Raw genomic sequence first — 27,039 nt, 5'->3', positions numbered from 1 at the left:
TATTTTGACCAGCTTACAACGTTTTTAAAATGTGTAAAGGAGTCAAAACAGCGGCAGGGATTCCTCCGTTGTACACAAATGAAGATTTGCTGCAGGAAGACGGCGTTTCTGACACCTGTACTGAACTGTAATGGGCAACGTAGCTCCTATGAAGAGAAAAAAGCAGGTTTCTGTCCTCCAGCATTCTGTCCTTTTTATGGTGTTTTTGGTTCGTTTAGATGTCTTTGGTCCGCATTGTGATTATATTTCTGTCGAATCGCACCAGAGTTTGTTTAGAAGCGGCCCGAGACCCGCCTTTTTAGGGGTTTTGTTTTGCTTGTTTGGTGCGCACCAGGGTTTGCATGGCAGTGGACACACTTAGTCAAATGAACCGCACTAATAGAGCAATCGCAACAGAGTTAGTTTTAAACGAACCAAACCTGACAAGTGTGAACACACCTTTAAAACAATCTGAGTGGGACTGAAGTGGCTACACACAGTTTTAAAACTTAAAATTATGAAAAATCATTTTCTTTATATGAAATAAAAATAAAATAAAATCTATAAATTTCAAATGAAAAACAAATGAAAATGAGAAATGTTGTCTTTGCAACCTACTGAAATAAAAGTTGAAGTGCTAAAAGTGTAAAGTAAAGATACATTGAAAAAGTAAAAAAAGACAAAAGCACATAATTATTCAAATGAAAACTGAAAATATAAAAATAAAAGCTACACTGTAAAAAAAAATTACATCCACAAGTCAAAAATTTCAAGTGACCGATAACATCTACATTTTTCAATTAGTCTGACGTATTATTTCTCATTGAGCCAATGTTAACAGACTATTGCAACAAGAATTTCACTTGGGCCAATTGAAAAATTTGATTTGGGAGGGTTAGAAATTTTTTACAGTGTAATTCAAAATATAACTAATACTAAATTAACACTGGCTACACATGGCTGTTTTGATTTTTCAGGATACTGTGGCAGCATGGTGATCGAGGAGGAGGAAGCGCCTATTGGTCTCACGCTTGACGACACTAAGCCTGATGGGTCTGTGCCTGCTATAATGGGGTAAATAAAGCGATGAGCTTTCTACTGTAGGATGAACGTAAACTGCTCACAAAATAAATGAGATGCCTGAGGTGACAGAACAGTAAGCTGGTTCTTTCTCTTTTACAGTTTCATCCTGGCACGAAAATCCAGGAAACTAGCAGGCCTGACGAAAGATGAGAGGTAGAAATGTCTGTTTTCATATTAGTACAATGTCACTGTACTTTGCTGAAATGATTATTCTTACCAGAATGTTGTCAACCATTTCAGAAAGAGAAGGATTTGTGAGATTTATTCTCGTGTGCTCGGCTCAGAGGAAGCGCTACATGTGAGTCTCCATGAGCAGAAATCATCCTTTAGTCTCATCATTTTTTGATGCTTACTTTTCATGGCGGTCTTTTTTTTCTCAGCCTGTGCACTATGAGGAGAAAAACTGGTGTGAGGAGGAATACTCTGGTGGCTGCTACACCGCCTACTTTCCACCTGGTATCATGACACAGTATGGCAGGTTAGTGTACCGCACCTCCAGATGGAGCATCTCTGATTCAGCATTATACTAGACTAAGTCAACATGAGAAGATGTTTCTCTCCATTTCAGGGTCCTGCGGGAGCCTGTGGGCAGGCTGTACTTTGCAGGAACTGAAACGTCCACAGAGTGGAGCGGTTACATGGAGGGGGCCGTGCAGGCGGGCGAGAGAGCCACTAGAGAGGTGGGTTCCTAGCCATTTAGTTACTGAGATCTAAATTGTTCAAACCAAATTTCCCGTTTCAACATCCTCAAGTTTATTGACTTTCATGAGCACGCTCAGTTTGAATCCCACACTGTTTTCTACACATTCATCAACAAAACTATATTATCCATAAATATTGTGTTGGCTTGTTTTATTAGTTCTAGATGTTATTGTTATTACAACTTTGCTGAATAAAAGTGTTAAATTCTTTCAACAAAAATTGTACTAACCGAAATGCCTTAATTGTAAACGTTGCTGAAAACCCCAAATACTATATGCTTTATTCTTCCAGATTTTGTGTGCAATGGGAAAACTCCATGCAAGTCAGATCTGGCAGTCAGAGCCTGAATCACTGGTATGAAATTCACTTTTAAAATTTAAGAAACATTTTCTATATGCCATACATTTAAAGAAAAACCTCTTTGGGATCTTGAACAAGTGCTACTCTAAACCCTTTCCTCAGGATGTCCCAGCCCGGCCGTTTGTCACCACATTCTGGGAAAGAAACTTGCCATCCGTTGGAGGGTTCCTCACGTTTATGGGCGTGTCCTCCGTCCTGGCTCTGGCCACAGCCGCAGGAGTGGTCGCCTACAAGAAGGGGCTCCTCCCACATAGCTAAAGCCCCTCCCACTTTTACAACCTGTTCTCTGCGACCTGGCCTTGTGATTGTGGCGTTCAGTCATCTAATCACAGCTATAACTGCCTGGGTATGTGGCCGAGTTACTTAGTTGAGATTTGACATACAATTGCTCAGTCATTGTTAAAAATTAACCAAGTGATTATTATGGCATAATGAGTAGTTACTAATTGTTAATGTGGGAATTGCCCTGTCAAAGTGTTCACAAACTAGGCGACAATCCACAACCATTCATTTTGTGTGTGCTAGTTTTTGTGTGTTTATCACCAGTCTTATTGATTACCTCTGCTAATTTCAGGTGCTGTTCTCAGGAACTCATTAATTAAACTTCCGACATTACAGAGATAAGATTAGCATTTAGCGATGCATTTTGTTATAATCTGTGACAGAGAATATCTTCTCTACATCACAACACAGAAGCTGTATTAGCTTCAGCACAATTCACTATATCATTCATGAGAGAAGCAGAGGCTGTTCATGTCAAATTTACTCTTGATTCTCAACATGCCATCCATGACAATGTCAAACGACAATTAGTCCAGACTGGCTTTGTGTCTGGTAGTATAATGAAGTGGCGTTTATCCGTCATAGAGAGCTGATTTGAAGGATCTCCCAGTGTTTAAAGCTGCTGTGTGTGATTTTGTCTGATTGAAACATATAAAAGCATTTGAATGTACTTTTACATGATGTAACAGTGTATACTTGAAATATGATTTTTTTTTTTTTTTTACTTCTATTTACTGTCAACCATCCATTGTTTAAGAATCCCATAGTACATTATTAATAGTAAAAGCTAAAATGCAATTAAATGTAAATTTTTTTAAACAAATATAAAGACTTTCCCAGTTTATCTAAATGGTTTAATGAGAGTTTTTTTTTTTTTTCATCCACCAACTTTGTGACAGACAGACAGACAAATGTAAGTGGAAAGCATCCCCTTCCTCACCTTTGTAGCAGTAACCTGTGCAATATTGTTTCCAGAACAATTATAATATTATGTATTTTATAAAATGTACCACGAAATGCAAAAGAATATATAATTGTCTAAAACTGCAATTAACTGAAAAGGGTGGTGGTGCAGCCCAAAACATAGACAGATTTAAAACTAAAATGTATTATGTGTGTAAACCTGAAGTGCGTAAATTTTGTTGTTCCAAAGATGTGTTGTAACTGTTGTTTGTGGTGCCTTAATCTGATGTAGTATTCCTCATTTCTCAAGTGCCTCCGGTCTTGAACATTGCTTTCTAAAAACGAGCTCTTTTCACACAGTCATAACCAGGATTTCTGAAGATCTTTCGGTAGATAAATCTGCATCGAACTCGAAGTGACATTTAAAAACTTGCTGTGTGCTGCTCTAGTCTTCAGCATGCTGTACAATCAAAAGCTCTCACTACAGCTTCCTGAAGAAGCCGCTGGAGATTCAGGACTGACAGAATCAGAGGCAAAGCCACTCCTGACTGTTGATTATAATGTTGGATAAGAAAGCTTACAATCCATGGCCTACACCATTGTTGGTCAACTGTGAACTTAGTAACGAAGAGATGATTCTTTAGTCCTGACATGTAGTTGCTGTAACTCCGCCACCTGGTGTGCTAGTGAATTGTGCCTGTGTGTGTGTGTGTGTGTATGTGTGTTGCTAATGCTTTTCTGAAACCACATTACATGGCCCTGTTTATCCGGTCTGTTGTCGCCTGCTCAAGGTTTGCATAGCTGCCCAGCTACGATCCCTATGTCTGATTTTGTGTGCGTATAAAAATGTCCAATGGTCTAGTCTTGTAATTGCATTATTTGATCTCTTTGTACAAATCCTATAATAAAAGTGTGTGATTTACCACCAGTCCCAGAGTATGCCGTTCCTCGGTTATCTGTGTATCATAGAGTTCCCATCTGAGTTGCTGCCCTTTAAAGTCACAAGCTTTTTGATTGGCGTGACGTCCTCCTTCAGGGGAGAGAACAGATGAGGGTCTTCCAGCAGAGGAGAGCTCATTTCAGCCGCAGCAGGGCATGGACTTCCTCAGCCACATTTAAGTTCCTTGGGCTGGATTGAAGTACAATTTGTTATACAAATGTTTTCTCAATGATCTTTCTTTCTATGATTTTTTTATTTATACATATATTTTTAACATTATTTAGAAATTATATGCCAGAAGAAAAAAACAGCAGATAGATTAGATAGAATATAGCTTTAAGAGGTTCAGTTCTTGGTTTAACCATTAGGGGGTGCCCGTGTACCACATATGTAACAATAATAGTTATTTCTACAGGGGTTGGACAATGAAACTGAAACACCTGGTTTTAGACCTCAATAATTTATTAGTATGGTGTAGGGCCTTCTTTTGCAGCCGATACAGCATCATTTTGTCTTGGGAATGACAGATACAAGTCCTGCACAGTGGCTAGAGGGATTTTGAGCCATTCCTCTTCCAGAACAGTGACCAGGACACTATGTGATACTGGCTTGCTCCTCCAAAATACCCCGAAGTGGATCAAAAACCTTTAGATCTGGTGACTGTGTAGAGTAGACCATAGGAGATGTCCAACTTCACATTCATGTTCATCAAAACATTCTGTCACAAGTCTTGCTGTGTGTATTGGTGCATTATCATGCTGATAGACAGCACCAGCGGTGGTTTTATGTTTTTTGGCTACAATCTGGCTCAGTACCTGGACATCCCTTTCATACAGCTTCCCTTTGCATCGACAGTTACTGCTATTTGTCCTACATGATGGCTTGCCAACATTATCCTGGATACCATAGCTCTCAGTACACCACAAAGACTTGCTGTCCTGGTCACAAATGAGTCAGCGAGATGCACACCAACAATGACACTCTCCTGAACTCTGATATGTCTCTCATTATGTTGTGTGGATTGCAATATTTTATGTACAGTTGTGCCATTGCTCTGCTAATTCAACCTTCACACTCTGCTCTTAATGATGGAATGTAAAGTCAATGAAGATTGGCCACTAGGCCACGTATATATAGGGGTGTGAAACATCGAACACAATATTGGCCAGTGTTTCAGTTTCATTGTCCAACCGTCTGTCTGTCATCTAATCAACTGGTGTTAAAAATGCACAAAAAATAAAAGCTACATAGTTTAATCAGAAAATATTCAAAACATTGAACATACAGTGATCTCATATTTTTTGTTGAAAATGTCTCAGAAAATCAAACAATTACATGTGTTTCTCATAAAAAGAACTTGGAGCACACGCTGAAAAATGCCATCACTGCCAATGCCATCTCCATCGTGTGTCCTTTGTCTTATTTGTCTTTAAACAACGGCAAGGTAAATGCCAATTCAATTTTTTTTTTACGAATGGCCGAATTAATAGCAACCACACTATTTGCTCAATGAGAACACAGAGAATCTGCCAAATGTTATCGCCTCGTCATCACCCTCAACAATGTCTCTCAACATCCCAGCTAAAAGTTCAAAAGAAGCATCAGTGTTGTATAGAGATAAGGGAAGCTAGGATATCATATCACCAAATAATACTTTGAAGTTGTATATGCTGAAAATGGGCTGAAATATGGGGGGGGGGATACGAATAAATTTGTGTGATAAGCATTGGATAAGACTCTCCTCCAGACCAAAGAGAAAAAGAACAAAAGCTGCATCACCAAACACCATCAAACGAGTGAGAGCAAATCCCACATAAAAGGAGTAAAGAAAATATCCCTGAAGACACAATTTAGAGATGACCAGGGGTCCTTATATGAATTTAGTGTTCATGCTAAACTTTATTAAGGTATGAGGCTGTGCTGTATAATTTGCTCAGAGGCCTAATACAAATATGCCTAATACAAACGACTCTTGAGAGTTAATCATAAAATATTAATGAAAGGGACTGGTGAAATGCTGATTTGTTTCTCTGATATCTTAGTGTATGAGGTTCCATGTGTGCCTAAAATGAGTCGACTGCTTTGTGCTTTGCACTATAGATTTGTCCTTGTCTGCAGCAAATGCCTAATTGTTCAGATAAATTAGTAGGCCTATATGTTGATGTGTATGTTCTCTGTTTATGTCATATAGTTCTGTCATCCGTACAGTCTTCTTCTGTTGTCCTTACAGTAGTCTTGTCCTATTGTTTATGGAAGGCTGTTGCAAACAAAATGTGAAGGGCGGATTGTGATATAAAAACAGAAAACAAAATAAAAGTCTTATACAAACGTCTGATACAGAATTATATATATATATATATCACGAATTGTGTACATTTTTAGAACACACATTATATAACTTTTAGTCCAATTTTTTCATTGGTCTGAACAAAAACGGCATACAATAAGAATGAAAATGCAAATTCACTCTCTGACAGGTGGCGTTTATAGAACAGCAGAAATATAGGCTAGCGGTTTCCCAGATTATTTGAGAACAAAGCAGCGTTGCACTTAAGCGTTGCACCTTTTCAATTCTTTGGTCAATCAGGACATGAGATGCATTAAAAAATGAACAGTCTTAATTTGAATCAAATTACCATGTGAATAATCTAATAATATAATCTTCCACAAAAGCCTGAGTTGTGCATAAGATCTCCCAAGTGAATCACTTGAACATGAATCCTCTGTTTGTTTGTGTGTATACATGTGTGGGTTAGGCTATTTCTTAATTTATGCCAAGTGAATATTCAGAGCCTTAAGAGTGCTGTCTAATTGTCCCAGTGCTGAACATTGTGACATTTACCATCTGCTGTTGGATCAAACTGTGTGCGGAGATAAATGGAGGATATTACGTCTAAATGTTGTGGTTCAATCCATCATTTAAATGGCTCCTAAATTATCCATACATACCCTGCAACATACATGACACCATCTGTGTATGAATTATTTCCATTGAGTACAGAATGAAAGAGACATCTATAATGTGAATACAGCAGTCTGTCCCAATGAATGAGTTTAATTTCCTGTTTTTCCATCTCACAGCCTGTCAGTTTTTTATACACTCAAGTATAAGATTAAACGTCATAAATCAACTCCAACTTTGAACACTGTAAAATAATTATTGTTTGTTTAACTTAAAATAGTAAGTAGTTGCCCTAAAATTTTAAGTTAATTGAGATGAGTAGAAATTTGTAGAAATGTGTTGATACAATGAAGGAGATTGCTTTAATTAACAGAAACTCAAAATATCATGTTATCTGAACCACATAAATTATCTAAGTTGAAGATATCTTAAGTCTGAAATGTAACAAATCTTGAAAATAGGAAAGTATTTTTAGGGCTTTGTAAATGACAAAGCTTGGCATAGGGACATTTGATGGTCAATATTTTTTTTTTATCCATGGAGAGATATGGAGCAAAAGCCACAAAATTTTGATTTTGACTCAAAATTGACTGATATTTGGATTTTATTTAATCTTTAAAAATGTAGGGAATAAATAAATGCAAACAGGTTTATTGAAAAATATCAGGTGTACAGAACCCTATGGTTCGATCTTGTACAGTCCAGTCCACTGGAGATATTCTGCAGCATGTTTTAAGACACATTATTGTTGGACTAATGAAGTCTATTCAAATCTGGTGTCTCCAGAGTGATTCTGAATGAAAGAAGCAAACAAAGGAGTTCAAATGTGACCTGCTAATAATTTAGCCCATAATGAGAATGTGAGGTCTATAATAAAGAAAACAGGAGCACAGGCACTGTGCGAAACCACTGGGGAAAGAGTCAGTAGTGCCACAGAACAACTGACGCTGTTGTATGAGAGCTGAACTGAGCTGGACGATGACACCGTTTTTTGCAGAACTGCTTTATAGATGAAATTAACTAATTTAATAATTGATGGACTTCACAACCGAACTGAATCAACATTGACTTCAGCTGAACAACAGCTGCAAAAGAAACAATCTGTATTGTATAAAGCACTATATAAATAAAGGTTAAAAAAGTGGGTCATTTACTAATGAAAAGCGCCAGCTCCTGGATTTGAACATGTCCACAAGTAAAAAAAACTGGGGCAGCCATTCACTGTGTGTCCATTACACATGTTTGAGCAAGTCTTAAGTGGCTCACAGACAGATGAGAGCCATGAGTGGGAGTTTAGACGAGACAAGACAGATAGAGATGTGTGAACACAGCACCAGTGAGGAGTTCATCACAAGCGCAGTGTGAAGTAGACAGCTGAATATTGGTCAGTGGCTGCAGGGGGGATCCTCAATTCCTTCCTGGACTGCCATCAATGCCATTCTGAGTGTTCAACTGAATGAATAGAGATGTTGCCAGAATTTGTCAAACCAGTATGGTTTCCATTAGGAAACTCAACATAGACATAAGAGATCACGTTCACATTGCAATCAGATTAAAAGTAAAGACACTGATATCAGCTTGTTACCGCAAATATCTATCACATGGCAGCAACTTAATGCATTTAGGCCATAGACTGTAAAAAATATGGACAAAGCGTCTGTGACGTCATCCATAGACTTCTGAAGAACGGTTTTGAGGCCGTTTATGGGGGGTATGGGCGGCGCCATATTGCAATACAAATGTTCAGAAAGGATAACTTACAGGTATGATGTGTTGTGTCAGATCATGGCCGAGACGTCAAATTTCAGGAATTCCACTCGGCGCAGCCTATGCTCGTTGTCAGCTGTCAATCAAGCTGTGAATCGCGCCCTTATTTGTCATACATTTTATATCTAAATACGATCTAAACTAACGAGTTAGAAAAAAATTCACCCGCCTCACAGTTGTCAGGCACTCGGAACCAATCGAAAAATACAATAAAAGTCCATGGGACCAACCTGTAAAAACATGAATTTATGCTGTGAAAACGGACATTTTAACATGGGGGTGTATGGACATTTGCTTCCTTTTGGGACCTGCCCCTAGCGGATTTTCGATGTATTGCAGTTTTTCGCACTTCCAGGTAGGCTTCATTTTTCAGATTAGAATGTTGCCGCTTGATTTAGGCATGCAGACATGCATCTCAATCGGCTCCCTAAGTTGTGAATCAGTACATCGTGCAAACGAATTTGGGCACCGGTAATGACCCTTAATCACCCAATAATAACATATCACTACACATTGGAACACTTATTTTGACATGACATCATCCTCATTGTACCACATCACAACTGGTATTTTATGAACAAATACTTTGATTGTTACATATACCGGCAACATTTCAGCTGTAAATTAATTATTTTCTAGCTAGATTAGCTATGTTCAGTACCTGTCTAGCGATGTATGTTTATGTTGAAATATTATTAAATAACGGTTTCTTTTTTCAAAACATCTATCGCGTGTCATTATGTGTGGCGATTTGGCATGTGTGATCTATGTTTAGCGCTTCAGAACTTCTGTTAAGGGAACATAGTGCGCATCGATGCTCCCGGGTTTTCACGGTGCATTCTGGGACTTTTTAAGAAGCGAACATTTCAGTGCCCTGGAAGGAATTTGCGATTGAGACAGGCCTTAAAACGTCCGACTCCCTCAACAGTGCCCTAGGGAGCTGACTGAGACGCACACATAGTCAAGACAATCTGCTGAAGTTCAAACTGGGCATCAGAATGGGAAAGAAAGGTGATTTACGTGACTTTGAACATGGGTTGTTTGTTGGTGCCAGACGGGCTGGTCTGAGTATTTTGAAAAAATACAGCAGCAGACGAACACACCGGGTGTCACTCCTGTCAACTAAGAAAAGGAAACTGAGGCTACAATTAGCACAGGCTCACTAAAATTGGACAATAGGAGATTGGAAAAGTGTTGCCTGCAGTCTGATGAGTCTCGATTTCTGCTGCGACATTCGGATGGTAGGGTCAGAATTGGGTGTAAACAACATAAAAGCATGGATCCATCCTGCTGTCAGGCTGCTGGGGGAGGTGTAATGGAGTGGGAGATATTTTCTTGGCACACTTTGGGCCCCTTAGTACCAACTGAGCATTGTTTAAACACCACAGCTTTCCTGAGTATTGCTGCTGACCATGTCCATCCCTTTATGACCACAGTTTACCCATCTTCTGATGGCTACTTTCAGCAGGACAATGTGCATGTCACAAAGCTCAAATCGTCTCAAACTGGTTTCTTGAACATGACAATGAGTTGACTATACTCAAATGGCCTACAGTCACCCCTCAATCCAACAGAGAAACTTTGGGATGTGGTGGAATGGGAGATTTGCATCATGGATGTGCAGCTGACAAATCTGCAGACACTTTGTCATCCTATCATGTCAATATGAAAGAAAAACTCTGAGGAGCTTGCTTTTTGAACTAAACAAACTGTCGGCAGGTACAGACAGCATTTAATCTGAAATACATTTATTGGTGTGTAGTAGCTCGCTTATCCCTAGACAGTTTGTGGTTTAATTCTGCGCTCACTTTCCCCCTCCCATCTTTCCTCTGCCGTATCATCCTCTCTTCCCCCACCCTCACAATTCTCATCTCTGGATGTGAATACCGCAACGGACACCTTATGCTCCACTCTAATCTCTTCTCTAGACATTATCTGCCCTCTCTCCTCCAGGCCAGCACGCGCTACTCCCTCTAACCCCTGTTTATCTGAGGTTCTTTGGGAACACCGGACCGAACTCAGGGCAGCGGAGAGGAAATGGCACAAATCAAAAGACGCATCTGACCTGAGTATGTATCAATCTCTCCTCTCCTCCTTTTCTGTTGATGTTCATGCTGCAAAATCTTCATACTTCCACAACAAGATCAACAGCTCCTCCAACACACGATTACTCTTCAAGACATTCAACTCTCTCCTCTGTCCACCTCCACCACCACCCGCCTCCTCCTTAACTGCTGACAATTTTGCGCACTTCTTCACCAACAAAACAACAGCTATCAGCAGTCAGTTCTCAGCTCCACACACACAGGAACCCAGACCGACCCCTTCCACAGCCAATACCCCTCTGTCCTCCTTTTCTTCGCTAACCGAGGAAGAAGTATCTACACTTCTCCTCTCCAGTCACCCTACCACCTGCCCGCTTGACCCCATCCCCTCACACCTTCTACAAGCCATCTCTCCCACACTTCTACCATCACTCACACACATCATCAACTCATCCCTCCATACTGGCACCTTCCCTACAGCATTCAAGCAGGCTCGGGTTACTCCACTGCTCAAAAAACCCACGCTAAACACATCATTTGTAGAGAATTACAGACCTATCTCTCTCCTACCATTCATTGCGAAGACACTTGAAAGAGCTGTCTTCAACCAACTAACATCCTTCTTGTCTCTAAACAACCAGCTGGATGTCAACCAATCTGGCTTCAAGAAAGGACATTCAACTGAGACTGCATTACTGTCAGTCACAGAAGCCCTACGGATCGCAAAAGCTGCTTCCAAATCTTCAGTCCTCATTCTCCTGGATCTGTCTGCTGCCTTCGACACGGTGAATCATCAGATCCTTATGTCCACCCTCTCATCACTGGGCATCACAGGAACTTCACTCCACTGGTTTGAGTCCTATCTCACAGGTAGGTCCTTCAAGGTCGCATGGAGAGGTGAGGTATCCAGGGCACATCAGCTGACCACAGGTGTTCCCCAGGGTTCAGTTCTTGGTCCCCTCCTCTTCTCCATCTACACCACATCACTGGGACACATCATACAGGCACACGGTTTTTCCTACCACTGCTATGCTGATGACACGCAGCTCTTCCTCTCCTTTCAACCAGATGATCCCACAGTAGCTGCACGGGTCTCAAGCTGTCTGGCGGACATCTCCACATGGATGAAGGAACATCACCTGCAGCTCAACCTGGCAAAGACTGAGCTTCTCGTCCTCCCTGCCAATCCGTCTCTACAGCACGACTTCACCATCCAGCTAGAGTCATCATTAATCACCCCATCAAGATCGGTCAGAAATCTTGGAGTAACGTTTGATGACCAGCTGACCTTCACAGATCACATTTCAAAGACAGCTCGATCATGCAGGTTTGCACTGCACAACATCAGGAAAATCAGGCCTTTCCTAACTGAGCATGCAACACAACTTATCGTCCAGGCCCTGGTCATCTCTAGGCTTGACTACTGCAATGCTCTTCTGGCTGGACTTCCAGCATGTGCAACCAAACCCCTACAGATGATCCAGAATGCTGCAGCTCGTCTTGTCTTCAACGAGCCCAAGAGGGCCCACGTCACTCCTCTGTTCATCTCTCTGCACTGGCTACCTCTCGCTGCTCGCATCAAGTTCAAGGCACTGACGCTTGCTTACAGAACTATCACAGGCTCAGCTCCCTCCTACTTTCACTCACTCCTACGAGTCTACATCCCTACCAGACACCTACGATCGGTCAACGAGCGACGTCTCGTGGTTCCATCACAGAAAGCCACAAAATCACTTTCCAGAACATTCTCATTCACAGTTCCATGCTGGTGGAACGCTCTCCCCACCCTCATCCGGAATGCAGAATCCCTGACAACATTCAAAAGACAGCTGAAAACCAATCTCTTCCGTGAGCACTTAACCTTATAGAAAAAAAAAAGAAAAAAAAAGAAAAAAAAATTCCTTTCCCTTTGAAACATCACTTATCAGGCTTATGCTACTCTGAATAATACCTGAACTTCGTATTTTGAGCACTTCTTGCGTTGTTGTTGCTTTTGCCTCTTTATGATGACTCGCTGAATTTTGTCCTAATTTGTAAGTCGCTTTGGACAAAGGCGTCTGCTAAATGACTAAATGTAAATGTAAATGTAAATTCACACAAAAAGCAAACAAGCTAGGTGACCTAGGATATTGCATTTTTTATCATATCATATAGGCCTTCTAAGCCATGCCATTCCATCCCCATGAAACATGACACTGATAATTTGTTTCTCAATCAGTCATGAAAGAATTTGTTTCGAGCTCCAGTCAGGGCTCATGCAAAAGGGTACAGCACCCAGACCATGTCACTTTCTGCCCTCTGCTGTCTGACAACTGTGACAATTTCATGCTAAAAGCTCCTCTCGGAAATGAACATTGGATTGTTTTCATCTCTTTGAGGGGAGCCCAGAAGAGAGCAGACTGCTTCCACAGAACAAATCTCATTTAAAACGTGTTGTGCGCCCTCAGGAAAGAGAGTGAAATGAAGTTTGATCTGCAGTCTCTGTTTAACCATTCCAGGGATATCCACAGGATGAACTGAAACTGCTTCACTGCAGCATCAAAGAGAACACTCACGAAGGGTCGAGCGTCCTGAAAAAAAAGAACATTTTTGAAATAGAGTAGATGAATCTAAATTAACAAATCGTGACATTACCCGGGGGATTGGATTGTTCTGAACGATGCAGATGCACAGAGAAACAGAAGTAATCAAGGTGAAAAGGGAACTGGAGAAACAGAAATGCTCAGGAGGAAAATAGCAATCTCCATGCAACAAACAATAGCAGAGGCTCGAAACACTGAAAGTGAAAGAGAAGAGCACTGCTGCAAAACGGAAGAACATGCAACTGTAACTATTTATATATGCATATCATTAGGCATAAAACATTGTCTTAATAAACTATTTCAGGTCTTTTGACTTCTAATGTGAATGGCCTGTTGTTGCAGTGCTTTTCATTTGGAAGCAATTACGTCCCGCTCCATTAGTCAGATGTTTTTAGCCTGAATTAGATCTAGCAGTAGGTGAGACCCTTCTGATCATCAGAGAAAAATGATCAACATCAATCAGTGTGGGTTATGTGTCATACTGTCTCATTTACTTCTCAGTCATTAGCATCAGGATTTCAGTGGGTGGATAATTGGTTTTCTGCTGATGGGTTTCTATGTCAAAGGACAAACAGAAGAGCACAATTCATTGATATTACAGAGTGATGTTCATTGCCAAATTGTCACAAGAAAATGTACTTTCTCCGTTTGAACGGGTCAGGTTTAAATTTTTCTAGGTGTGCTTTTAGTGTCAATTACAATGACTTTATGTGGACTAGTATTTTTGAAGAATTTAAGCTTTTTTTAAAGGAATTTTAAATGTTGAATACATGTAAATGTAAATGCAATTTTCAGGGCGTAATCTGTTGAGGTTTGCCTTATTTATTTGCTAATTAATTTGTCTTATTTTCTATGATCTCGCATACCATATCGTGTTTATTCTACTATAGCACTGTGGCTATGGCAAACAGGGCTTGACATTAACTTTTTTGCTCACCAGCCACTGTGGCTTGTGGTTTTCCAAAGTTACTAGCCACTCAGCATTTTCTCTGGCCAGTGGCCACAATTTTGACATCGATGCCATGGGGGAAAACTGCCATATAGACATTTTTAACATCATCTCCTAATTTGGCAGTTTGCTGTCACTTTAAGACCTGACGCATCTAACCATTATACTGTTACATGTGTTTTCTTTCTCAACTGTTTACGTTCACTTAAAACATAACAGGCTAGTTTATGTGAATATACTAGACCGGCTAGTGGACTAGACTGGACTAATACCAAGACCGGCATTTTGACATTATTTTGTGTGGATTTGACTGTTTAAGCACAATAAGCAGCAAAAAATAACTAAATTTAGTACTGAGAGGTGGCTTTATGCGTGCACACTTGGGTGTGAGCACAAAATCTGCAGGAATGTGTCAAATTATGTGAAATTCAAGCCCTGGGCCTCTAACAGCAACAATATTCATCTGGAGCAAATTAAACAAGTGAGTGAGGGGAGGCGGGTTTGTGTCAACTCACTGTAGAAGAGATGAGAGAGCGCAGCTAGTATCGTGTATCTATTATGCGGAAAATGAGAATTGGAAGCACTTCAGATATTTCAGTATCGATATGTATCGGAAAATCTATATTTTTGACAACACTACATTGAACTAGGGATGTGAACAAAATGGATAAAGCAGTTGAATCTCACTCAACACGCCCAAAACTAATTAATAGAGCAGTCAGAGAAGCAGAGAAGAAAAGAGAACCATCAAACGTTGCCAAGCATCTGTCACGTCTTGCCTATCCTGACTTAAAGGGATAGTTCACTTTGAAATTCATTTTTGGTATGTTTTAGCTTACCTCAAGGGCATCCAAGATGTAGGTGTCTTTTTTTCCGCAGTAGTTTCAATTTTGATATTTTTAGGTCAAACCGTTCTTGTCTGTCAGTCATATAATGCAGGTCTATGGTCACGGTCTCAAAACACAAGCACAGAGTCCAAATTAAAACAATTCCCCGTCGTCCAAATAAACAATTCCCCATCGTAAGTACACATTGATGGCCTAAGACACGAAACGAGCGGTTTGTGTGAGAAAACGAACAGTATTTATATCGTTTTTACCTCTTATACGCAGACATGTCCGAGTGATCTGATCTGACGTGTACGCAGACTGGTGCATAGATATATACACACTAGATGTCGCCTTGTCTACGGCAGTTCATTGGAACGAATGTCTTTAAGGCGACATCTAGTGTATATATCTATGCACCAGTCTGCGTACATGTCAGATCAGATCACTTGGACATGTCTGCGTATAAGAGGTAAAAACGATATAAATACTGTTCGTTTTCTCACACAAACCGCTCATTTCGTGTCTTAGGCCATCAATGTGTACTTACGATGGGGAATTGTTTAATTTGGACGACAGGGAATTGTTTTAATTTGGACTCTGTGCTTGTGTTTTGAGACCGTGACCATAGACCTGCATTATATGACTGACAGACAAGAACGGTTTGACCTAAAAATATCAAAATTGAAACTACTGCGGAAAAAAAGACACCTACATCTTGGATGCCCTTGAGGTAAGCAAAAACATACCAAAAATGAATTTCAAAGTGAACTATCCCTTTAAGAGATCGACAGGTGAGAGCATCATTCAAATGACCTAATTTAGACATTTATTTTCTTTCAACAGCACGCACATACTGTGCATAAGATTGTATAGTTTAAAATAACACGAAAGCTCCAGCGTGCATTTGAACCAATGATATTTAGCCTAGATCTCATAATATTTGCACTTAAGTTTAGGACAGGTCTAACAGAAGTAATCAGATACAGATGCAACAGAAAATGTACTAAATGCTTACTAAATGCTAAATGCTTAAAAAATTACTAATGCTACAGAAATTTAAATAAAGTTTTCAAATGTAAAATAACACTGAATCCTTACAATTTAACTTACAAAAAGTTATTGAGTGACACTGACAGACGGCAGTACCAGAAAACACATTACGTTGAGGCAACGTCTGTGGCACGTTGCATTTCTACTATGGCAACGTCGCTGTCTATGTGCTCGCAACATTGTAACATGTAGAATTGTAAGACGAGACAGGGCTCTAGCAACATTGTTGCGCGACATACAGCAACTGTGTGAGACGATCTGACAAAAAAATGTTTTATGCTAGATATAGATATCCATTTAGCATGTTATGTTTTGTGGTTCATTTTTAATTAGTCATATGTTAGATAATTATATACTTTTTAAATATTGTTATTTATGGGCCTAACAGTAAATTCATTATAATCAACCAGCCCGATCTCACGGGAAAACGTAAAAATTCTACGAAGTGGCTTATTCGTACGAATTCATACGACCTGACTCGTACGAATTAGTACGATTTTTGCAAAATCGTACATATTTTACGAATTGGCCAATTCGTATGAATTCATACGAATGACCTACCCCTGACCCCGCCCCTAAACCTACCCATCACGTGGGTTTAGACAAATCGTACAAATTCGTACGAGTGAGGTCGTACGAATTAGTACGAATTAGCCAACTTTTTATCATTCGTACGAATTCGTATGAATTGGTCGTGAGATAGCGTTGAATCAACACAGTCCGCAAGTGTACACATTGAAGAGTAAAAATGACATAGAAGGTTAGCTAATTCAAATTTATTAAAACGGCATTTGGTAATCAAACTGCACTTTCAAAAGTGCAATTTGTGTCTCACATTTGTCTCACAAAAGTGAAGAAAGAAAAAAAACATATTATAAAGGGAGTGGACTAACGTTAACTAGCATGAGCAGACATGAGAAAATCTAGCAAAGAAACGAATGAGACGGCAAAAAATAAACAGGTGTGCGAGCAGTTACAAACGTTTTTTTTTTCTCTGTGCGTTTCCACACAAAAAAAGGAAAAAACATTAATGTGCAAAAAGTAGGCTACGCGCTTCACTGCCCGTTCAAGGAGTGCTGAAATCAATTACTCATCATTAAAGTAATTTTGGCTTCATACTTTTGGCATAAAGTTAAATATTTGTCATACCTAACCAGAAGATGTTAAAATAAATGTCACATTAGACAAGGAAGTTGATATTACTGCGCCAAGTCGAAGTGCTCCCAAGTGCTATTCGGCCATACATTATAGTTATCCTTTTTACCCTTTAAACAGTAACGCACAGCGTAGAGGAGAATGACAGTCAAGTAGCCTACTTTGAATATTAATTAAGCATTTTGGCCATAAAAATGTAAATAGTAAAAAGATTGTCAATAAAAAATTACACTGAATGATTAAAATATTTAGTTCATATAAATAAATGTTTGTGGTTCTTACTGATGTTATTCATCTGTTCTCACACACTTCAGCGTTGCGGTCACTAATTTAGACGAGCACTGACCATAGACAGTAAAAGAAATGGACACTGCGACCCCATTCAATGGAAAAAAGTCAATTAGAAGCACTCACTTCCTGATGGCTGAGCGTACTGCGCAGTCTCAAACTGAGCTTGACGACATAGATGTGACGTGAGCAACCTGTCTGACAGTTGTAAGTCTTTTAGTAGCTGTGCCAAGAGAAATCTCAATCATTCCCTTCCGAATCTTGCAGAGACGGAGAGTGTGAGTAGGAGCTGTCCATGAGCTAGGAGCAGGAGCAACTTTATGACCCTCTATGGGCTTCTCCCTTGACTTTGTCGGACTTTATGCCTCCACGTCCCCCTGATTGCCTGCAAGCTTCTCCTCCTGTCTATACGGTAATTTATCTACTGTGAGACAAAGAGTCGTGTGGTTATGATGCAATCGTTAGCATATTTGTACAAAATGGCTTCTACGGGGCCATAACGTAAAATACAAGGTAATGGAGCCTTTTATACATTGTCGTGTTTCTTTAGAAATAAATAATGGATAAATGGAGTCTTTAAATGCCTCAGATGTAAAGTTATTCGCTGTCAAAGTGACGCCAAAATGAATGGCAGTCAATGGAATGCTAACAGCAGGTGATGGCTTGCTAACCAATGGCTGCCCCCATGGAAGGTACGCTTTCCGGGTGCTGGATTACCCCCTTGGCACTGACACACTGTGGTGAAATAATGGCGTATGTTTAACAGCCGCAGCTTTTTTAGATCGGCTTGGGTTGGTTTAAAACTTCATGTTCCGATGAGTTTGGAAAATTCCTCACACAGTAAAAATAATAATATCCCTTCTCCTGTCTATAAAAATGTCCACATTTTTTTATCTTCTTGCGGACACTCATTTTAGGTGGCGTTTAGTAACTCGATGACCACATTGAAAATAAACATAACAGGAAATAAGTGAGATTTCAAAACGGAAGTGCGTCACGAAGCTCAGTGCAAGTGGTCCATTCAGACCCTGTATGGTATCGATTTAATATTGCTATTTCGGTATTAGATTGTCGTTACCTAAATTGTGGTATCGAGCCATCCCTGCATTGCACTTAGTTTATTATTTCAGATGTCTTGTTAAAAGACTATAATTGAAAAATTTATACAATTCAACCCGCCAAAGTGGCTAGTATAGGAGTGACTGCGCTACACACCACCGCTGAAATCCACATTTGGCAGGTTGGCAGGTGTTAAAGTCAAGCCCTGATGGTATATAGCACCTCTAGCAACTGTGACTTTTGTTCATTTGCATCTATTTGGTGAAATATTCCATGGAAGCATTCCTTTGGTAAACAGAGCACCTTGAACTCTGTAGGTGATAAAGTGATTAAAATAATTCAGCAAAGACAAGAGTGAATAAAAGAGTGCCTGCAAAGTTCACCAGCTGAACATGCTGACAATGTCAGAGCAATACGATATTACAGTCTAATAGCCTGACTCAGTCCATGGGATTTTAGAGTGGGAAGTAATATTTGCAGAGCACTCAATATCCCTGATGGTCTAAAAAATTGTTCAGAGTGGGGATTAAAATACTGCAGAGGCGGCAGTCCTATGGTAATTTTATTCAAGCCAAAGAAACAATTTAATATTAATAAATGAGCATGATGACCAATTAAATTAATTTGTAAGGTTCTGGTTCAAGGAGGCCTGTAATGCCTGGAAATGCTACTCATTAGCATTTCCATTCTTCTCAATAGCAATAGCTTCATGAAACAAAACTAAAAGTTTGTGGACTAAATCTCTACATCTCAGCTTCAGAATAGCTGTGGTCTCCATGCTGGGTTTAACAAATTTGGTTTGCATAAAAAATAAAAACTTTTGCTCTGATAAATAAGGCAAAATAAGATCATGCTTTTCTTTAATCATAATAAGTTGGCTACTGTTGAAATGTGTCTATTTACATTTAATTTAATTCATTTTTGTCCTTGCCAGCAGTGACCGTGATGAGCAATAAAGTCCTTGCTTTCGGTTTCTGCTGCGTTTGGTAGAACCGCCCACACCAAAAAGTGCTAACTGCTAATCATATGTTACATGACAAATTCCACAGGTTCCACAAGGCAAACCATAACAAGCACTCAAAATCTTGAGTCATGTCGTGTCATGACCATTGATATAATAAATACATAGATGCCTCATTCGCCACTGGATCGTACGTCAACGTCGCCGCCATATTTGACCAGGCAACTTGTCATTACTCTCATATGTGGACTGAAGAAAAGATTCCTGACTAGTTTGAGGTTTTACAAACCATCGTACAATGCAAACCAAGTCTCAGCAATTACCTTTCACATGTAAGACTGAACAGTTGTTTCTGGTTGTATTGGGTCATTATTGCATTATGTTGCGATCTAGTTGGCCACCAAAGTCAGACTATTTATAGCTAGCAGTAACGTTAGTTAGCTATGGAAGCTAAGGCTTTATAAGAAATACTATAAAGTTTACATGATTCTTATAAAGTCTCAGCTTATATTATAGTTTATATTATTAACTAATCTAAATTACAAGTGATTCTCAAATGTTGAATAAGTCTCAAGATATATTATTGTACTATTCACTTACTCACTGTTTTATTTACAATTTTTATTTTATTGACTATATCATTCTACAATTTATCCTATATGTACTATTTGCTATTATTGTTAGTTATTATATTACTACTATATTATACTCATCATACTTAATAGTATTTTAAGCTATTAATAATAATAATAATAATAATAAAGGCTATTAATAATAGAATAGAGCTGCCATATATATTGTACTGTATCGTACTGTTTATTATTACATCTGACCTTATATTACACTTTTATTACATATAATTTATACTGTAGTTTAAAAAAAAATCACCATGTCGCATAAATGTTCTACCGCTTTAACTGTAAATGTGAATGTTTTACATCAGGATCTATATTGAATGATATTAAAATACATTTTCAAGTTGCCAGACACGATTAAACATAATGCTGTCCATTCTAAATGAAGTGACAATTTTATATGTATTTTTACAATAATATATTATAAAATGTTTATTAAGACATTTATGTTTGTGGTATGAATAACAAAAACTTGTTTAACTTGTGTTAAACTGCAAGCATAGGGTTAGAAGGCAACACATATAGAAATAAATTATAAAAATAAACCAAAATAAATAAATAAATAAATAGAGATGATCCTAACAGATGAGGGATGAGCCCTGAAACGGCTTGATTTTATTTATTTATTTATTTATTTATTTATTTATTTATTTATTTATTTATTTATTTATTGATCATTAGGAAAGGATGAGCTTTAAGCATTTAAAGTTCATCCTTTCCCCCTTTCAAAATAAATGTAAATTACATACTGTGTATTATTAATAAATACATATAAATAAGTAAAATAAAAATGTACTTTTTAGAAATAGAAAGAATCTTTAGAATGTGTAATATAAAGTACTTAATTTAGCTTTCTGCCTATTTAAATGTCACTAAGGTGAAGGTTGCCTCTCTGTTATGAAATCCAAAAAGAGGAGTTTTGTAATGTAATGAAATATACCCAAAAGACTGTTGACTACAGCTCTGCATTTCACACAGTTCCAGGACAGTTGGTGTCTTCATGCTGGGTTCTGAATCTTGAGTTCAGTCACAGCTCAGTGACTAGAGGAAATCTCCGCAGCCTCACCAACTGTTCTCTTGCTCTGCAGTAAGAGATTGGAGGATTATAGTTGTAAGTGGATGAGCAATTTAGTTTTGTTTGTTTGTTTTTCTTTTCACCCAGAAGAGTCCACATTTCATGTGCACACTTTTGTTAATCTTTACGTTTTTTTATTACTCGAGTCCACAAAATTACAACTTGAGGGTCAGTCAAGTAGCTACAGGTCCAGACTGAATCGTTTAGCAGGTTTTTTTTTAATTATCAACCCTGGCTCCTGGCCACTAGGTTTTTCTTTTTCGACTCTTACGCGACATGTCTTTTTAAAGGTAGGGTAGGCAATTTCGGAGGGGCTAGCAATAACAAGCTATCTTTGAAAGCATTAGATCCCACCCTCCTTTCAGAGCACTTTCCAAAGCCATGCCTCTTTGAAAACGCATGAATCCACACAGCAGAGTCTGCAAAGTGTCACGAGACGGTGTTAAATGACCTCATTACAATAACATTACCTTAATAATGAACATAAACAACTTACAGAGCTTTTTCTTGTACCACCTGACTGCTGCAGTTCTATTTCGGCATTGTTAGTGTAGTTGACATAGAAACGCATAAGTCTGAGGACATGAATTGCTATGATTATCTGTGCCTTTTATTTATGTATTCTCTTCGTGTTTATTTAACATGTTAGTATTTGCTCTTCATGGTCATGATTCAGTTAACTGTTGTGACAGATGTCTGTGTGAGCAGGGTGCACAGAGATATGGAAATACATATGTTGACAGGCAGTTTGGACATCGTATCATTGCATTCGGTCCGACCACTTCTATTACTGAGTGATTGCTATCATGATGTGAAAAGTTTCAACCAGTATAACATAGTGTTTATAAATTTTTTAACTAAAATAAAATATTAGTTAAATGGGCCTCGCTAATTCTAGTTTTAATTATCTATTCTATTTTAAAATTGTATTTAGTTAAAAGCCATCTGATTAGTACCATTCATTAATTTAATAGCTTCAGTGTAGTTAGTTTCAGTGGCTACTCTTGTTAGTTTGGTGTGTAGTTTCACTCTAGATGATATAAAAGGCCCTCTAACACAAGCTGTTGTCCTGCCTTCATGATAATGGTATTTGCCTTACGATAATCAATCTTACTCAGGTTACCAACAATAGAACTATAAATTTTCTTAAAACAATTCTTCTCACCTCACTATATTTGCTAATAACACATTACTTCTCCAGTAAATTACAATTAAGAAGACAAATTACGGTTGTCTAATTCAGCAATCTTCAGTTTGCAATCTTCAGTTTGCAATCTTCAGTTTGCAATCTTCAGTTTGCTGTGAGGTTGAGAATAATTACATGGGCAGTTTAAGTATAATGTATTTGAAGGTGCCATTGTGCTCGAACTGATTAAAGTAGCAGCAGGTGTGAAATGTCAGCAGCGAAAGCATGTGTGTGGGTCTGCTGTGTGTAGACCATTAAGAGCTCTAAGCACGGTCATTTTTGGTTTTCAAAGTCTCAAGTTCTCTGCCTTAACTCATGGTGCAATTGACTGTGACGAGGTATTTTACTGGTGACACTCTACTGGGGAGAGTACTTGGAATAGAAAGCACAAGTTGTATGGACAGCTTTTATGGTATTTTGTGTCCTTTTTGGAGCTTGAAAGTCTGCTTTTGTTGTTTGGGGGGGGGAAAGCAGCTTGTGCATTTTGCACACACAAAAAAAATCCTTTTGAAAAATGAGGGCGAATACATGATGAAACAAAGTTAATTTACATTCCATTAAAAACTTTCCATCCATCCAAAATTGTGTAGGCTACTTTCTGATAGGGATGCACTGATATGACATTTTTGGCCGATACCGATAACCGATAATTCCTTATATTTGAAAGCCGATAACCGATATTTTGGCCGATAAATCTAAATAAAAAAATTTAAATAATTTTTGAGATACTGATCACAAAAACAAAAGTCTCTCCATTAAATCCACGTCACAGGCACAAAATTATAATGTTCTCATTATCATTTTATGTAGCCTATATGACAGACTTGTGCTGCACATGTTGCATTTAACTTTATTTTCCTATTTGAAGTGATTCTAATCCTATTTCAAGCTATTCTAAACCATCATGGTGACCAGTGAGCTTCTGAAGTGTTTTAGCTGAAGGAAATAATACATTATTTATCGGCTTTAATATATCGGCCAAAATTTCTTTTCGGGCCAATAACGATAACATTAAAAATGAACATATATCGGCTGATACCGATATGGTGGCTGATATATCGTACATCCCTACTTTCTGATTATGTACTAAACTTGACGAAAACGTATTTCTCAACCCTCAATGAAGCGTGTTCTTCAGGTTGTGTATGAACTTTTGTAGTCTGAGCTTCTCAGCTCCTGTGGCACTGGCATTATGGGATGGCAAAGTGTCTATTGTTTTCAGAATTTCAGCGGATGCATCGGGTCATCTGGAATGATTTATTTACTGTATCATGAATACAGCATATATTCACTTTTTGGATACTAATAAGGAAGTACACAATATTACTAAACTGGTTTAGTCAACTTTTGGCTTAAATTATATGCAGTTTTTATGGAATGTTTATGGTTCTGTATGTGTGAAGCAGCAAAGAGTACACAGTTCATCCTAGCTGTTCATCAACTGTGAGTTTCCCAAAACATCGTATTGGTGATTAATTGAGACTTTTTGAAATTAGGCTGAACTGCAGGAGCAGCAATTAAATTTGAGTTAAAACTTTCTGTTGGCCGACTGCCAGCACCGTTCTTCTACTCAACTGCTCTCGGAGTTGCTATGGAAACTGCTCTCCTCTCTTTTCCCCATTTCTATTCCTCTTGCCTTCTTTTTTATTCCATTATTTTGTCTTTTTACCCACATCTTCCACTTAAAAAAAGGCTAAGAAAAGAAAACAGGTTGGGATTGGCGGCACATGCTGTGTACAGAACAGGAGGAGTGGAATGAATATCTGTACTGGCCGTTCCAAAGGCCACGTCATTGGCCTGACAGTTCTGAGCTGATCTTGTCTCCATATTCCAGAAGCCATTGTTGCCACTGACAAGGTGAAACCCACTTGGGGAGCTCTGACATTTCTGCGTACAATCACCAGACTAGCGCTGGAAATGTCCCCTCAAACAAACACAATGGAGAGCTCTTGACATTTTGTATTTACGTTCCACATAATCCATCAAAAATCTGTTCTACAAGACCCAGCCATGCAGTTCTCACAGGGAGTTAAAATGACAAAGAGAGTCAGAATACAAGTGGTCTTTTGTCACCTTGCATTTCGTTATGCTGTAAATCTGTGTAATCCATAAAAATAACCAGACAGAATTGTTTTCCAGTCTTTTCCAGTTGTTGATTTGAATTTGAAAGATGATTTGATTTGATACATTATCCCACTACAAGTGCTCTCAGAATAAATAATTATGTAAACTTTAAATATGGATTTGAGTTATTATTTATTTTATCATTTTACCTGTAAGAAAAAAATCGTCCATTTACAATGCAACCTACAAAACAGTCTGTCTCGCTATTAATAGCCTACTGAGGTCCTCTGATGTAATCTTCACTAAAATCGATAACTGAAACACAAAATTGTTGATAATTGAGGCACCAGTTGTGTTTGTATGCTGGACATCGCTTCACTAAATGATCATAATTAACGAATTTATTTTCACTAGGAATCCAGTCATTTCAATATAACTCAACATGATCAGGAATTTTTTACCAACAGAAAGCTACTTCATTTGAAAGTGTGAGCTGTGCTTCATAACATGTGTAGTGGATTTTTCCCTATACCTAACTATCTGGGTCTCGTCTACAAATCGGCGTCCCCCTTTAACGTCTACTGTCGACATTAGTCTATCTGGGTCTCGTCTACAAATCGACGTCCCCACTCAGATATCGGGGTCTCGTCTACAAATCGACGTCCCCACTCGGATATCGGGGTCTCGTCTACAAATCGACGTCCCCACTCGGATATCGGGGTCTCGTCTACAAATCGACGTCCCCACTCGGATATCTCACCTAGTCTTAACTTGTTCTCCTAAACTAACCTGCTGCGCAGCAGAAATGAACAAACAGACATCAGCAAATGTCCTCTAAATGCTTAAATAACGGCCGGGAGAGTCTTCGAGCAGTTCTCAGAGAAACTCTCCCAAGAATCAAGGCCGGAGGATCTCAGACAAATTCCATTGAGAAATCCCACCGTAAAACACATATACAACAGTTTTTATAGAATCGAGAAAATAAATAAGACTAACATGTCACCTTCAATATGATTGGTTCAATTGGTTCAATAGCCCCAACCTTTTTCCTCTGTCACTGGCACAAGCAAACTGTTGTAATGATGACTTCATTTGTTAATCACAAGATTCTAACAAACTGTATTTCATTTCCCAAACTATATTATTTTTGTGCGTATGTATGTACATACAGTACATACATACGCACACAGTCAAAGTTTTCCATTGGTTTTGTCACAGTACATCCTGTTCAAATTGTTAGATGTTAAAGTTATAAGGTTAGATGTTAGAAACATGGTTAGTTTAATATACAGTTTAAAATTCCCACGACACATGCTACTCATATTCACTATAAATAAGCAGAAAGATATAGAGAAAGACCATGTGTTATCAGTCAATGGCTCTTTCAGATTTTAGAGAGGTTTTTCGAAAGCTTTTAGGAAAGCTTTTAATCACGATTAATGTAAAGTTTGTTAAATTGTACAAGTAATGTAAAGTAAAATGTACTCTCAATCTCTAACTGTAGCTTTGTGAAAATGAATCTGCTGGGGTGATACACCACTCTCTCCTGTCACACCTACAGTGAAATGAATGCTGTGAGCTGAAATGCAGAGGACTCGGCTCAGCTTCACACATTTAGATTTTCCTGCTGCATGTAGAGTGCTGATTAATTCATACAAAGAGTTTCCCTAACAACTTGTATGGAAGTGTAATAGTATATGTTGTGTTGTGTTGTGTACATTCTGATGCATCTGAATCAGAGACAAAAGAATAAGTAACAACCACAACAATGAATTGCAACCGGAAAGTTCAAAGTTTTGCCAGTCCAAAATAAATTATATATCAAAGAGCTGAACTTCTGAAGTAGAATAGTGACAGGCCCAGTACAGTTGAAACTACAATAATAGAATATTGGCAAAAAAGGTTTCTCAACCGGTCCAGTATTTGTGTTTCTATTTAAATTGTGTTTTGCGCCGTTAAGCAATGTCGCCAATCAACAAGATGTACAAGATTCATCATGCAGGTTGAAGTATAGAAGTATGAAGTATTTGCTCTTTCTGCTATTATTTTCAAACATTTGACTGCATGTGTGATGTGTCTTCTGTTTGTCTCTCTCTACATCATGCTCATTAATTAAGTTCACAAATGCTAAGAAAACATTAAGAAATAGCCTATGTAATATGCCTATATGTACTATATTCTCTGCACGGTTGCAGAGAATGCACGATGAAGAAAAAGATCAGGCAGGCGAACAAACACAACT

At 38.6% G+C, this 27,039-nt stretch overlaps 1 protein-coding gene and 1 long non-coding RNA gene across 2 annotated transcripts in view; one reads left to right on the top strand and one right to left on the bottom strand.

Annotated features, from left to right (window-relative positions):
- The window catches only part of mao (monoamine oxidase), a 35,441-nt gene extending 32,249 nt beyond the window's left edge, over window positions 1-3,192 (top strand). The window contains exons 9-15 of the mRNA XM_082174512.1: window positions 957-1,053; window positions 1,162-1,215; window positions 1,303-1,360; window positions 1,443-1,540; window positions 1,631-1,742; window positions 2,056-2,118; window positions 2,227-3,192. Coding sequence (XP_082030638.1) covers window positions 957-1,053; window positions 1,162-1,215; window positions 1,303-1,360; window positions 1,443-1,540; window positions 1,631-1,742; window positions 2,056-2,118; window positions 2,227-2,382 — 638 coding nt within the window. The 3' untranslated portion in view covers window positions 2,383-3,192. The remainder of the gene's footprint in view (window positions 1-956; window positions 1,054-1,161; window positions 1,216-1,302; window positions 1,361-1,442; window positions 1,541-1,630; window positions 1,743-2,055; window positions 2,119-2,226) is intronic.
- LOC309502238 overlaps window positions 1-27,039 on the bottom strand; it is a 209,991-nt gene that overhangs the window by 3,744 nt on the left and 179,208 nt on the right. The gene's annotated exons all lie outside the window — the stretch shown is intronic.

Source organism: Leuciscus leuciscus (genome assembly GCF_965113295.1).
Source record: "Leuciscus leuciscus genome assembly, chromosome: 7".
Classification (NCBI taxonomy): domain Eukaryota; kingdom Metazoa; phylum Chordata; class Actinopteri; order Cypriniformes; family Leuciscidae; genus Leuciscus; species Leuciscus leuciscus.
Note: the sequence above shows the minus strand (reverse complement) of the source record. Positions and strands in the feature narration are given on the sequence as shown.